This window comes from Lycium ferocissimum, chromosome 11 (genome assembly GCF_029784015.1).
Source record: "Lycium ferocissimum isolate CSIRO_LF1 chromosome 11, AGI_CSIRO_Lferr_CH_V1, whole genome shotgun sequence".
Taxonomy (NCBI): domain Eukaryota; kingdom Viridiplantae; phylum Streptophyta; class Magnoliopsida; order Solanales; family Solanaceae; genus Lycium; species Lycium ferocissimum.
This window is the reverse complement of record NC_081352.1, coordinates 32786556-32801252: the sequence shown is the minus strand read 5'-3', so window position 1 is coordinate 32801252 and position 14697 is coordinate 32786556. Positions and strand designations below refer to the sequence as shown.

Genomic DNA, 14697 nt, shown 5'->3' with positions numbered 1-14697 from the left:
ATCTCTTCCCATACATTAACATTTGGACCCACAAAAAAGAACTAGACATTGACATGCATTTGACCCCAACAAACATATTTTTCTGTTCTCACCCTTTCATGACACGAAGTGGTGTGGAGACTATTCAGCATGTCATCGATTGTGTATAATATATTATCGAGTTAATAACATTGGTCTATAGTTATTGATAACTAGTAAACTGGTCCGCGCTTCGCGTGGTTGTTAAAATCTTATTAAATTTATGAAATGATCATCTCCTTCTAACACCTAAAAACAAAAACAAAAAGATCAATAAATAACAAACCTAAAATTTGGACACTGGCATTCTCTTCACAATTATACAAAGTATTCAAATGTTAAAATTTTGAGACTTTAATTGTAAAAATACTATCAACATTTTGTTTTATTTTGAGAAAAAATACAAAAATATTGTCTCCTTTTAGTTCAATCTTTTACATAATTTTACATAATTTTTTGAACTCTATCTTTATTTCAAATATTATATTTTAAATTGCCATATAATTAATCTTTGACTTTGTTTTCTTGGTAATAAAAATCTTTAATTACAAAAAACATTAAGTTTTCCTTGCATATAGTATCTTTTATCTAGTTTTCAATTAAATGAAATTTTATTTCAAAAAACTTGAAGTTTTTATGTCCGAACTCGCACTAAAAAATAGACAATTAGACCCCGTACACTTAATCGTGTCACATATATAAAATGGGACTAAAGGAGTATTGTTTTACCATCTACTGAATTTCTTAGTGATCTTACTAATTACATCCTTGGTATTTCATTAACAGATAAGACTCTCTAAATTTACTTAGAAGTTTTATAAAATTTCTTTTTAGCGTTGTTTTCTGTTTTTACATCTATTCCGTTATATTCATTTATTTTCACCACAATTCCTTTTTAGGCATAACAAAACACGACAAAAACATTACTACATTTTCTTCTTGAGGGGGAAATTATCAAATTCAAGCTTTTATTTTAGCCTGCAATTAATCATGGCTAGAGCCTGCACTTAATCATGGCTAGAGCTTTTTGAAAAAATCAAAAATATAAAGGACTTATATGCAATCAAACCTTGTGAATCTCTTATGGGGAAATTAAACAACCTGTAATTAGAGTTGATGCATAAATGAGTGCCATAAAAAGAAAATGTTATAAGGCAAGAAATGCTTACAAGTGCAGGTAATGTGGCACCTTTCTATGACCAGCAATGATATTTTTCTTTTTTCTCATTTTTCCTATTTTTCTTTATCTATGTGCTATTAAAAAAAATCACCTCTTAAAATAACTACTCAATATTTACTATCATTTGCTGTGTTAAGAATGAAACGCTGCTATATCTATGAAACAATTACAACCTTTTACATAATTGTGCTAGAGCTCTAAAGGTGCAATATTTTGAACAAGGTTGTTTATTTTTATTTTTTTTAAATCAACCGTCACTTTTGGGTTTTTTACCCGAACGTCACATTTGTTTACTCCTCTTTACCGGATGATATTTGTGCAATGCTCTGATAAGAGCTCAGATTTACAAATTTAAACCATCTCAAGCCTTTACCACTTTCTTTAATATGAATACCAGAACACTGCATATCAAAAACGAAAAAAACATTACTACATTTTATTCTTGAGCTGAAAATTATCAATTTCGAGCTTTTATTTTAGCTTGCATTAAATAATGGCTAGAGCTTTTTGAAAACAAACAAAAAATAGAGGACTTATATACGATCAAACCTTGTGAATCTCTACTGTTTTACATGAATAAATGAAATTAAATAACTTGTAGTTGGAGTTGATGCATAAATGATTGTCATAAACTAAAAATGTTATAAAGCAAGAAATGCTTGCAATCAAATTCGTAAGTGCAGTTTGAAATGTGTACTATTGAGAAAGTCCTTTCAACAAAACAGTATCTCGTATTAAGATTTCATATATCCCGTAAAAGCATACATGATTGGGAAACTCTTTTATTTGTCCAAAATTATTGAGAAAGTCACCCCATTGAGCAAAAAAAATCAAAAGTATATAATATGTTTCATAGTTGTTCCGAAAAGGAGGCTTGAAAACTTATACATCTTTCACCTCTATTTATAGTATGGTGGGTTATCTCATGTATGAGGGAAGAAGGGATGCATTTATGGATAATTGGAATGTGTATATATACGTTGCATAGAGGAGGGGAATTAAACAATCATTTGCTGGTTGTTTGGCAACAATTTGCAGTTATTAATTAAGAGCTTTTATCTTCTAATCTATAAATCTGTAATAGTTGATAAAGTGGTAAATAATAGAAAAACAGAGGAAAATGCAAATAAATGAGAAGAGAAAAAAATAGGATAAGAGTAGTAGTTACTAAAATGAAGAGGTGTGAGTTATGGAGATGATTTTGTAAAATAAAATAATTAAGAAAAATGGAAAAAAGGCCAAAAAAAGGGGGATAAAAAGGATAAATAGGATTCTTGGCCAAAGGGAAGTGCCACATCACTCTTCTTTTGCTTAGCTTTATAGATATATATAGATTTGGCTTGCAAATGTAATGTATGGCTAATTATTATTAGTTGTACATTGAGAAGATGGAACTTATATAAATGAAATACAATTTTTTTAATCAGCAACCAAATTCTTAGGAACATCACCTCCTCTAGCCCTTATATCACGATTTTTTTTTATGAGAGGGTATGTACCTTGTATTTATATTGTTTTGTTATCTTGTCTTATTGACCTTTTAATCACTCTCTTTGAGCCAAGCCTCACCTTTTCGAGGTGTGAGAGTAAGATCTCGTGACACTCACATTCTTCCACCCCCTACATTCTTGGAATTTGTTGTTGTTGTTGTTGGTATGTACCTTGTATTGGAATAAGCAAAATTGGTATTAAATAAGCCAGAAAATATAGATTAAAAATATTCTTTAAATTTTAAAACTTATAATGTAACTTATAGAAGAATTTTGAATGACATAATTGAAGTTACCTTGATGGACGTAAATTCTTTCGTTGATAATTCTAGCTAATTCAACATACAAATTTACATACGATCTGCGGCCACATAAACGATTACCGTGAATGAGAAATAGCAATCTTTTGTATTCATTGTAACTTTTTTATTAACTGTAAAATAAAATAAAATTACTCAAACCCAACATAAGAATGTCATATAAATACAATTTTATGTCTCCACCAGCATAACTCCAAATATGTTAGAACTGTCACCTAAAAAGCATTCTCGTGCTTTGCAAACTTTTTCCATGTCACCTTGCATTCAAGAAACTTACCGTCAAACTCCAATTATAAGATATCTTAAACAAAATTCACAATTGTGAAGAATTATCATACCTTTTCCTTGGATAGCCAGAAATAAAAGAACACATACTCTCTCATTCATATTGTCGCCTTCCACAATCATATCTACCCTTAATTTTTTTTCCCTGTAGTTTATTCTGTTTTGCTTTAAAACTTCAGCTTATTATTCATTGACGGATGATAATTGATACACATATGTTGTTGGAGTTTACCAAGACCTGATGAACTACTATTGCAGCTCAAGTGCCCCTCTTTTTCATCTTATATAAGATGGGTTGCCATAAGATTCCTCAAAGAAGAGGAGAGGATGTAGTAACGTTTTTGTATAGTTAAGGTGAGTTATAAATATTATTAATTAAGAGAGGATTTATGAAGATAAAAATAAAGATGGGATGGGTGAGTTATGGAGATAATTTATTATAACAAAATAATGGAGAAAAATGATAAAAGATCAAAAAATTATATATAAGATAAAGGGAATGTGAGGAAGTCACAAAAATTTCCCAAATAAAGCTTTTTCATTAATTACTTTTATGTCCTAATATTTATTTAAGTTAATTTTTTTTGATCTATGCACGGAGACTTTTGTAGTCCTTACAATAATTTTCAAATTTTTTAAAACTTTTTAATTAATTACTTTTAGGTCCTAATCTTATTATGTATAGACATAGATATAGATTATGATTTTAGTCTCTATAATATCTTATTAAACATATTAAATCTTCAAGTAATTAATTGTGATTTTTTTCTCCTTTTGCCATTAATTATTTACATAATTAGATTATTTATTTAGAACTAAATAACGATTTAATCTTATGTTATTGTACTATTATTTGAATTTATTTGATGAGTTAAAATATTAAAGGAGTGGAATAAAAATTTTCTTTTATATCAATCGTCGAACACAATATACTCTCTACATGAATGACCAAAATAAAATCAATCAATTACATAACTAGTTATGTATAGACATAGATACTAGATTATTCCGATCTCTATAATATATTAATTTATCCTATGTTAAATTATTGATAAGAAAAATATTTAATCTTATGTTATTGTACTTTATAATTTTTAATAGTTTTATCGTTGAACACAATATACTCTCTTTAATCAGCAAAGAGATATATTAATTTACCTATGTTAAATGATGAGAGAAAAATGGTTATTTGGCCCTTTATAAAAAAACATATAAAAAATTAATTTTTTTTTCTATTCAAATGGTAAGAGGCCAAATGTTCATGATAATCACGAAGGAGAATATTAAAATAATAGTTGAAGGACAATATCATCACAACAAAGTTAAAATTTGAAAGGTACATCTTTAGAAAAAAAGTAAAAAAATATCAATAATGTCCAAAGTGAAAAAAAGTTTATTCTAGTCCATCTTCTTCTTCACTAAATTAAAGTCCCAAAAGGGTACTTAAGAAATAGTTATTAAAAGTACTAATCATCTCTAGTGGCTCTGCTCCCAAGTCTGCATCTTTCTCCTTAGTCGGATCTTAAAACTATCCATCTTCTTCACTCATCCAAAATCCCTAATTCTCTGCAAACCTATACATACACTATTCCTGTATCTCTCCATCCCTATATATAAAGCACTTTGAGTCGTCAGCTGTCACTATTATTATGGCTTCTTCACCTGGCAATCCAAACCAACCAGGTGGTGGTGGTGGTGGTGTTAATACTACATCACCATTTGATATGCACAAATTCTTCAAACCCTCAAACCAAACAAACCCTAATAATCCTCAACAAAACCCTAATTTGATTTCATCATCACCTTTCCCACCTCCTAATGCTTCTTACCCACCACCCACCACTACCCCTGGTGGTGGATTATACCCATACCCACACCCTCAATTCACTCACCACCTACCCCAATACCCCACCCCCCCACCACCCCAACAATATGATAACAACAATAATACCCAATTTGCAAGATCCATTTCTTTCCCCACCCCCCCACTTCAACCCCCCACCCCACCCCCACCTAGTACTAGCCCCCACCCCCATCAATACCCTAACCCTAACCCTGGTGCTAGGCTAATGGCTTTATTAAGTGCTCCACCATCTACTACTCTTGAAGTGGGTCCCATGCAATCCACTATGCAAATGGCTCCAATTCAACCCACAACTTCCGGGTCGGATCTTGAATTTTCATCGGGCCTGAATGTTCCGGGCCCGGGCCCGATGAGGATGGCGAGTAGTAAGTTGCCGAAAGGAAGGCATTTGAATGGTGATCATATTGTGTATGATATTGATGTTAGGTTTCCTAGTGAAGTGCAGCCTCAACTTGAGGTTACTCCTATTACTAAGTATGGGTCGGATCCGGGTCTTGTGTTGGGCAGGCAAATCGCGGTTAATAAGACCTATATATGTTATGGATTGAAATTGGGGGCGATTCGGGTTCTTAATATTAATACTGCATTGAGATCATTGCTTAAAGGTCTTGCGCAGGTTCGGCGCATCTCAAAGCTTAATCTTTTTGTGTTTTAGCTTTATTTCTAGCTACTATATGCACGAATATCATTAATTATATGTTATCCGAACCATTTAGGAATAGTGTTAGGGGTCGTTTGGTTGCTTGTTAGAGTTATGCAAGTATTAGTAATGCAGGGATTAGTTACCTAAAGGGAGGCATTTGAGGGGTGGTCATATTGTGTATGATATTGATGTTAGGTTTCCTAGTGAAGTGCAGCCTCAACTTGAGGTTACTCCTATTACGAAATATGGGTCCGATCCGGGTCTTGTATTGGGTCGGCAAATTGCGGTTAATAAGACGTATATATGTTATGGATTGAAATTGGGGGCGATTCGGGTTATTAATATTAATACTGCATTGAGATCATGTTCCAAAGCTTTATCTTTTTGTGTTTAGCTGAATTTCATTAATTATCTGTTAGCTAGTCGCTGAGTATAAAATGCGGATGTGGTGGTAATTGTGGGGTATTTACCTTCTGCAATGTGTTTATTAAATTTATGCCTATTGATACTAGAGCGCCTAATCATAAGTTTGGTGTTTTGTTTAACACACATTTCAACTATGGAAAAACTTTAATTTGGTCAAAGGATACCGTTTTTATATAGTAAGCTTCGATTATCACATTTGCATTCTTAGCGAATGTGTCAGTTACCTAAAGGGAGACATTTGAATGGTGATCATATCGTGTATGATATAGATGTTAGGTTTCATAGTGAAGTGCAACCACAACTTGAGGTTACTCCTATTACTAAGTATTGGTCGGACCTGGGTCTTGTGTTGGGCAGGCAAATTGCGGTTAATAAGACCTATATATATGTTATGGTAAAACTTTATTTCGTCTGGATGCTGTATCTATATTGAAGCTGGGATTATCACATTTGCATTCTTAGCCAGTGTGTCAGTTGCGTGTGAGATGAGAATGTGCTTTGTTTCATGGGATTTGGAGAATAAGCTTTATAATATTAATATGGCATCTAAATTCAACTTTGTCACAAGAAAACAAAACAAATATTCAGCTTAGCTGTCACTCTCTGCTATTAGAGTATAAGGCTTGCTGCAGTCTGCACATATGTTTGGGGTTCTATGGCTTGCCACTGGAAGACTTCCATGTAATCTCAAGTTAAGAGTTGAAGACCGTCCTGTCATATTTGGAGCTGCTAATAATAGTAGTCCTTGACTTTCGATCGGACAAAGCATTATTGCTCATGACTTCCTGGCATTTGTTTAGTATATTTTTGAAGTTAGTACTTTTTATTGATTGATTAATGTACAGATCGATTGGTATGAAATCTTGTTTGGCTCAAAAAGGAATAATTGATTTTGTGCGAAGTATAAAAAGTTGAAAATTATAATCTGTTTTGTCCATCCTGAAAAAGGCCATTATTGTATTCATTTGAAAACATGTTTTTATTTCAGAGGGTCACAGACATGGCTTTCTTTGCAGAGGATGTTCATCTCTTGGCTAGGTAGTGCTTTGCTCTTATGTACTTTACACTCATGCAGTAAGTATTCTATGTTTCTAATTTGGTTTTGTCTCAGTGCGAGTGTTGATGGCCGGGTTTATATATGGAAAATTACTGAAGGACCAGATGAAGAAGAGAAGCCACAAATTACAGGAAAGATTGTCATTGCTATTCAAATCGTGGGTGAGGGGGAATCTGTTCACCCGCGTGTTTGTTGGCATTGTCATAAACAGGTACCTACCTATCTCTGTTTTTGGGTATCCTTTTCTTCTATTGAAATTGTGCTCAACTTTTCTTATGTTCTCTTCAATAGGAAATTCTTGTGGTTGGAATCGGGAAACGCATTTTGAAAATTGATACCACGAAAGTGGGAAAAGGTGCGGCATTTTCAGCCGATGAACCTCTCAGGTGTCCCGTTGACAAGTTGGTTGATGGGGTACAACTTGTTGGTTCCCACGATGGAGAAGTGACTGATTTATCAATGTGCCAGTGGATGACCACTCGTTTGGTATCTGCTTCAGTGGATGGCACGGTTCGTGAGAGTTCTGCTCTATGTTGTAGTTTTAGCTGTTTGATGCAATGTCCTTTATTTAAAAAAAAAAAACTGTTTGATGGACGTGTTCCTTGGCATAACCTCTATGTAATGATTCATATCACTCAACATGTCTTTTGCTGTGAAGATTTTAACTTAACTAAAAACTCCAAACCAAACTTGTTATTCACTGAACTTTCAGAGTTGAGTTGTTTGTATTTGGTGAATGGGACTCTATGTAACTAAAAAGTAACTCCCATTTTTATGTTTAGAAGTTGATAAGAATAGCATGGCTAGTTGGAAAAGTTTGGTTCCTCTGTATTGACAGGTGATGTGGATTTTATGTGTTCTCCAGATAAAGATATGGGAAGACCGCAAGCCAAATCCAATCGCAGTTCTCAGGCCTCATGATGGTCATCCTGTTAATTCTGCTACGTTCTTGGCGTCCCCACACCGCCCAGATCACATCATACTCATCACTGGGGTATGTGCTACTGCATTTTGTGCTAGCCATTTTTTGTCAGAATCAACTGTTTTCACTGACTAGTAGGTTGAAAACCTCTATTCTGGGATGCCATCTACTTGTCAACGCGAATTTACTCAAATCTGCTTCTCAAATGCCGACCTGTCCCCTTATCAACAAAAAAATAAATAATCATATTCTCAGAGATCAGTTATTATTTGTTCAGAATGTCAATCACAACTCTCTTTTTTTTTTCCTTCTCCATGTGTTTGCCTCTTAGTGATTCGTGAGTTTGAGTTGACCTTTTAAATGTTTTCAGGGTCCTCTTAATCGGGAGATAAAGATATGGGCATCAGCAAGTGAAGAAGGCTGGTTGCTTCCTAGTGATGCTGAGTCATGGCGCTGTACACAGACATTGGAGCTGAAGAGTTCAGCTGAGGCTCATGTCGAAGGGGCATTTTTTAACCAAGTTGTAGCCTTGTCTGAAGCGGGTCTTCTCCTACTAGCTAATGCAAAAAAGAATGCTATATATGCCGTGCATGTAGAGTATGGCCCGAACCCGGAGGCTACCCGGATGGATTACATAGCAGGATTTACGGTTACCATGCCAATTTTGAGTTTCACTGGGACGAGTGACTTATTGCCCCATGGTGAACAAATCGTTCAGGTGTATTGTGTACAAACGCAGGCCATTCAGCAGTATGCCTTGGACTTGTCCCAGTGCTTGCCACCTCCAACAGAGAGTGTGGTTTTCGAAAGGACAGAATCTGGTGTTTCCCGTGATGCTGCTACCACTGAAGGATTCGCTCCTGTTGATCCACCTGGAAGTAAACAGCAGGAGTTACCTTTATCTAGTTCTGCACCTAAATCATCAGTACATGAAATTGGCTCTGAGGTTTCACCAACACCTAGATATCCAACGAGTACTGCACCTACTGAATCGGCCACCTCTCAAGAATTTGCTTCCTCCATTGTAGAAACTAAATCGTCTACTTTGCCCAGTGTAACTAGTGATAGTGATATTGCCCCCAGTGCATCACCTCCGCCTCCTTTGAGTCCTAAATTGTCTCGAAAACTATCTGGTTTTAGAGGTCCGTCAAACAGCTGTGGGGCTGACACATCTGATAATGACCAAGTTGGGAATCAAAAAGTTGTTGAATATCCAGTTGATTCGACACCCTCAAATTTGTCAGATGTTGCTTCCTTGGATGATGAACCTAAAATGTCACGGGATGATGTTTCCTCAGGTATCAGTCAGCCTGTTAAGTTCAAGCACCCAACTCATTTGGTGACTCCCTCAGAGATATTGATGGCTAGATCATCCTCTGAGGTTAGCATTGTTAATGAGCAGAAAAGTGAGTCAGAAATGAATATCCAGGATGTCGTAACTAACAATGACACCCGTAATGGAGAGATGGAGGTTAAAGCTGGTGGTGAAACAAAATTCAGTAAAAAACCTGATATTGGCTCTCAAGATATTCATTCTTTCGTGTCAGAAAATAAGGAGAAAGCTTTTTGCTCTCAAGTATCTGATCTTGGATTAGAAATGGCTCGAGAAAGTCGCGCCTTATCTCCTGAGACCTATACTGTAGAGGAATCTAGGCGGTTTGATGGGGCTAGTGGAAGTGAGGGACCATCTCAACCTTCAATTACACCAGAGGAAGATCATGGCTCTGCAAAGGAGGTCTCTGAAAAGGATCTAGACTCAACAACGTCAGTCACTGTTCAGCAACAACCAGCACCTAGTGCAAAAGGGAAAAAGCAAAAGGGAAAGAATTCTCAAGTTTCTGGGCCATCTTCATCATCACCAAGTGTTTTTAATTCAACAGATTCTCCGAGTGAGGCTGTTGTCAGCTCAAGTAGCCCTTCTATGGAAACTGCTTTGTCACAAATTTTGTCCATGCGTGAGATGCTAAATCAGGTGTTTGTTTTAGTCCTAAATGCATTATGTATTTATGTATGTGAAGTTTAGTGCTCTTCTCATTTTGTTATGCCTTTAATTGATCGTATATACTTTCATATTTTTGTTTTATTTTAATTTTTACCTGTGTTCTTTTCCTTAGTATTAGCATATCATCACTGTTCATGCATTAGAAGTTGCTTTCACCATTTTTATCATTCATGAAAGGTGATCTTTGTTATTTCCCTTGCTTGATATGCCACCTGTAGCTGCCTTTCTGCAATGCTCATTAGCCTGGCTGATTATCCTCCTGAAATCTGTTGGACAATTTTTTCAAGTTCCATAATTTTGATGTTTTTTATGTGTGTTCGTCTTCTGGAACTACTTTTATCAGAATATTCATTATGGAAATCTTCAACTGCTCAAATGGTAGAAGCTGATATTCTTTTATATGCTTCTCTGTGTGGGAAGAGCATTCATTAGATCACCGAATTGTGTCTTGCATTGAATTTATGTTATAGGATGCTGACAGTTTCAACCTTCGTGCAGTTATATTTATTCGATTACTTTGCTAATCCAACCAAATAAATAAAGAATCATTGTAGCTATGTTCTTTCGACAACTTATTCTTATGCGTTGTCGTTTCTCTGTTTGCTGTTTCGTGTAGGTTCTGACTACGCAAAAAGAAACACAAAAGCAGATGGAGATGATGGTTGCTGTTCCAGTGACCAAAGAAGGAAGAAGACTTGAAGCTGCCTTGGGTCGGAGCATGGAGAAATCAGTCAAGGCCAATTCTGATGCTTTATGGGCTCGTTTACAAGAAGAGAGTGCAAAACAGGAGAAGTCTCTTCGTGATCGTACACAACAAATAACCAATTTGATCTCTAACTGCTTAAACAAGGACATGCCAGGGCTGATGGAAAAATTAATGAAGAAAGAACTAGCAGCTGTTGGACAAGCTGTGGCACGCAGTATTGCCCCTACTATCGATAAAACTATATCAGCTGCAATTTCAGAGTCATTCCAGGTTAATATTTTGAAACCTTTGGTTGTCTGGATTTGCTTGTGTCGTGACTGAATGTTTTGGTGCAGAAAGGAGTTGGTGACAAGGCAGTGAACCAACTAGAGAAAGCAGTAACCTCCAAACTTGAAGCTACTGTAGCTAGACAAATTCAAGCACAATTCCAAACTTCTGGCAGGCAAGCTCTTCAGGTAAGCTGAAAGCTTTCTATTGAGCCAATGCCACTATTGTGGGTAAAAAAACATTTTCCTCGTGTTCTGTTTAAAAGAACGTTTTCCTCGTGTTGTCATGTCCATTGTTTTTTCTTAATATTATGGTTTATAATACTGGATTTCTAGTTAATCTTTTCATAGTCTATCTTTTCAATTAAGTGTTGAATGTTTCTTATGTGATGGCACTGAAACTGTGCATGCAGGAAACACTGAAATCTACTTTGGAAGCTTCAATAATCCCTGCCTTCGAGATGTCATGCAAGGCAATGTTTGAGCAAGTAGATTTAACATTTCAGAAAGGCATTGCTGACCACTCGGCTGCTGCACAACAGCAATTTGAGTCCATGCATTCGCCGTTGGCACTTGCTCTAAGAGTATGGACTTTTTTATATATTGATTTTATCCTTTTGTTTTCTTGCTAATGTTTTTTGTTTTTTGAAACTGGTAAATTTAAAAGTGAGTTTTCTTGCTAATCTTTTGTTAGAATGTTCTTTTTCTGCTTTTACTTTATCTGAACTACATCAAGTAATTATGCCTTCAAAATGCAAAGTTGGTTGACTAAGGGTATGGTCCTTTCACTTTCTGTGTTGACTTATTCTTCTTTCTTTACTGTGTTTTAAATTCAGCAAGATACCTTTTCTTCTTTGGATATATATCATACCATCTATAGAATTTGTTTGGTATTCACAGAAGTTAAAAAAAACCCATCAAAAAGCGCGGGGTGCACTTTTTTTAGTTTTCTACATCCTGTAGTGCTCTATAGTGAGTTTTCTTAACCCAGGTTTTCGTGCTTTTGCCCACTGTTATTTGTGATTAACAACATATTGAATGGCGACTCGCTGATCTCTAAATATATACACTCTGCTCTCCCAAAAAGATTGCCATTCTTTCCACTTTGCTCAGTCCCAAAGTGGTTAAGGAAAGTTTCAATACAATTAATATATCACAGAAAGATGAGCTTTGCCCACTTTATACTATCCTCATTTATCAATACCTCTTGTCACTGTTATATTCTCCAAAAATAAGCATTCAATATAATACACTGCTTGTTTCACTATCCTCATTTCTTTAGACAACTTTTTCATTATTGTATCTCCGAAAAACACATTATCAAATATAATTCACCTCATGTTTCGAAAATAAGACAAATCACTTGTTCCCCTCATCTTAATAGTTGTGCAGAATATTCTTAAAATGGGAAGGAGGGAGTGGTTATATTTTTGTTTATGCGTACTGCTATTTTTCTTTCTTTCTAACATATAGTTCTGTCTTTGTTTATGTGGAAGCTATCTTTCTTCCTTCTTTCCTCCCTCCCTGCATCCTAACCTGGTGAATGTGTTGATGAAGTGACTGGGATCACATCTTCCTTAGAATTACTCACTCACTAGACTCAATTTTCAGGATGCCATCAATTCCGCATCGGCAATGACCCAGACATTGAGCGGAGAGCTTGCTGATAGTCAGAGAAAGTTGCTTGCTCTTGCAGTATCTGGAGCAAATTCCCAATCAGCAAATCCACTGGTTAGCCACATGAATAATGGATCATTGCTGCATGACAAGGTTCTTCCTATACCTTAGTGGAGCAAAGAGTTAGCTGCGTATATTTTGTTATTAAGAATTTGCTTCTTAATACTTTGCTATCAGTCTCTTTTTTGTCTACTTTGCTATCAGTCTCTTTTTTGTCTTGCTTAGTATATACTGACTGATATTTTTATGTCTGCCATAGATTGAGACACCTTCAGATCCGACAAAAGAGTTATCGAGACTGTTAGGGGAGAACAAGTATGAGGAAGCATTCACTGCAGCGTTACAAAGGAGTGATGTGTCAATTGTCTCATGGTTATGCTCTCAGGTATGCTGTTTACATTGGCATTTACTTGCTGATAGGATTATCAGGTAGAGACGTGTTGTTGAAGAATATTGTCTTAATGGGAATAAAAGAGGAGAGCAATAGGGTCCAGGAAATGAGGAACAGTTAGGGAAGAGAGAAGAAAGGGGGAATTGGGAATTTTAATGGTGTTGGGGGTCGTTTGGTTGCTGGTTAGAGTGGAGTTATTCATGTGTTAAAACTAGCATATAACCTTATACATTGTTTGGTTACAAAAATTGGGGGTGGGGTAATCTCCACATAGAATCTAGTTGAAGTTTTACAATGTTTGGTTGGGCATTGCTAATACAATGTTTAATTCACGTTTTTCTTTTCCGCATAACTAATACATGCATGAGTTATGAGGGGATCTATATATTATTTTATGCAAGGTAGAAAATGGAATAACTAATACCTGCACCTAATAAGTAAGTCTAACCAACAACGAAACCACCCCTTAGTGTTATTGTACAAAAACAAAAGAACTTAGTTCTGCCATTACTTTAGAGGATATTGTTACCTTGTCTAGTTAACACTTGTTACCTTGAACTTGTCTGTTCTTTGACATCCAATAAAATTGGGACAATACAGAGAAGAAAGTTCTTTACCTGGGAATATAAAAGCTTTTTAAATTTCTTCTGTTGTAAAGTATTTGTATGTGCTTGCCTTCAGTTCATGAGATATGTACACACATAAAGAACAGCTGTTTGGGGGTTGGGAGGAACATGATGTTCTTCCTGGTTTTGGTTGCGCTAACAAAGTGACGACGTGGCATTCTGTGGTTGGATCTTGATCGTTTTCTGGTGTCTTGTACCAGGTTGATTTGCCTGGGATGTTGTCCTCGAATCCTCTCCCTTTGAGTCAAGGAGTGCTCCTTTCACTTCTTCAGCAGTTGGCGTGTGATATTAGCGCAGAGACTGTCCAAAAACTATCCTGGATGAGGGATGTGCTATCTGCCATAAATCCAACTGACCCAATGATTGCTATGCATGTCCGGCCCATCTTCGAGCAAGTATATAATATATTACACCATCGCAGAAGCATTGCCAACACACCACCTGCTGAACTTTCAAGCATTCGGCTGATTTTGCATGTTATCAATTCGATGCTGATGACCGGTAAATGATGATAATCAAGAATAATGATCATGTTTGGTGAATATAGGAGAAGCCTGTACAAATCCTAGGGATTTCCATGGAAAGGCTAGTGGAGAATTGAAGTGTACAGTGTACACCACCCTCCTATTATCCCTTTTTTTGTTCTACTTTTTCTAGGTAAAATCTGTAATCATTTTGGCTGAATTTTCAAGCTGTAGAGACTAGTCAAAAGAAAAAAGAAAACAAAAAAAAGGAAGAGAATTTCCAAGTTGTAGAGTTGGTTCTTTTGGGTGAGTATGATACAAAATTTTGTGCTTGTACATTGTTATACTGCAATTTCAAGT

The 14697-nt window shown here is 35.6% G+C and overlaps 1 protein-coding gene across 1 annotated transcript; it reads left to right on the top strand.

The window, feature by feature from the left end:
* The first annotated feature begins 4691 nt into the window (after positions 1-4691).
* On the top strand, positions 4692-14568 carry LOC132037530 (enhancer of mRNA-decapping protein 4-like). The gene is made up of 12 exons (XM_059428053.1): positions 4692-5773; positions 7215-7264; positions 7338-7494; positions 7575-7793; positions 8149-8277; positions 8576-10177; positions 10824-11183; positions 11249-11368; positions 11593-11763; positions 12791-12949; positions 13116-13241; positions 14074-14568. The coding sequence occupies exons 1-12, from the start codon at positions 4943-4945 to the stop codon at positions 14380-14382; spliced, it is 4233 nt and encodes a 1410-aa protein (XP_059284036.1). The 5' UTR covers positions 4692-4942; the 3' UTR covers positions 14383-14568.
* Positions 14569-14697: the final 129 nt, after the last annotated feature.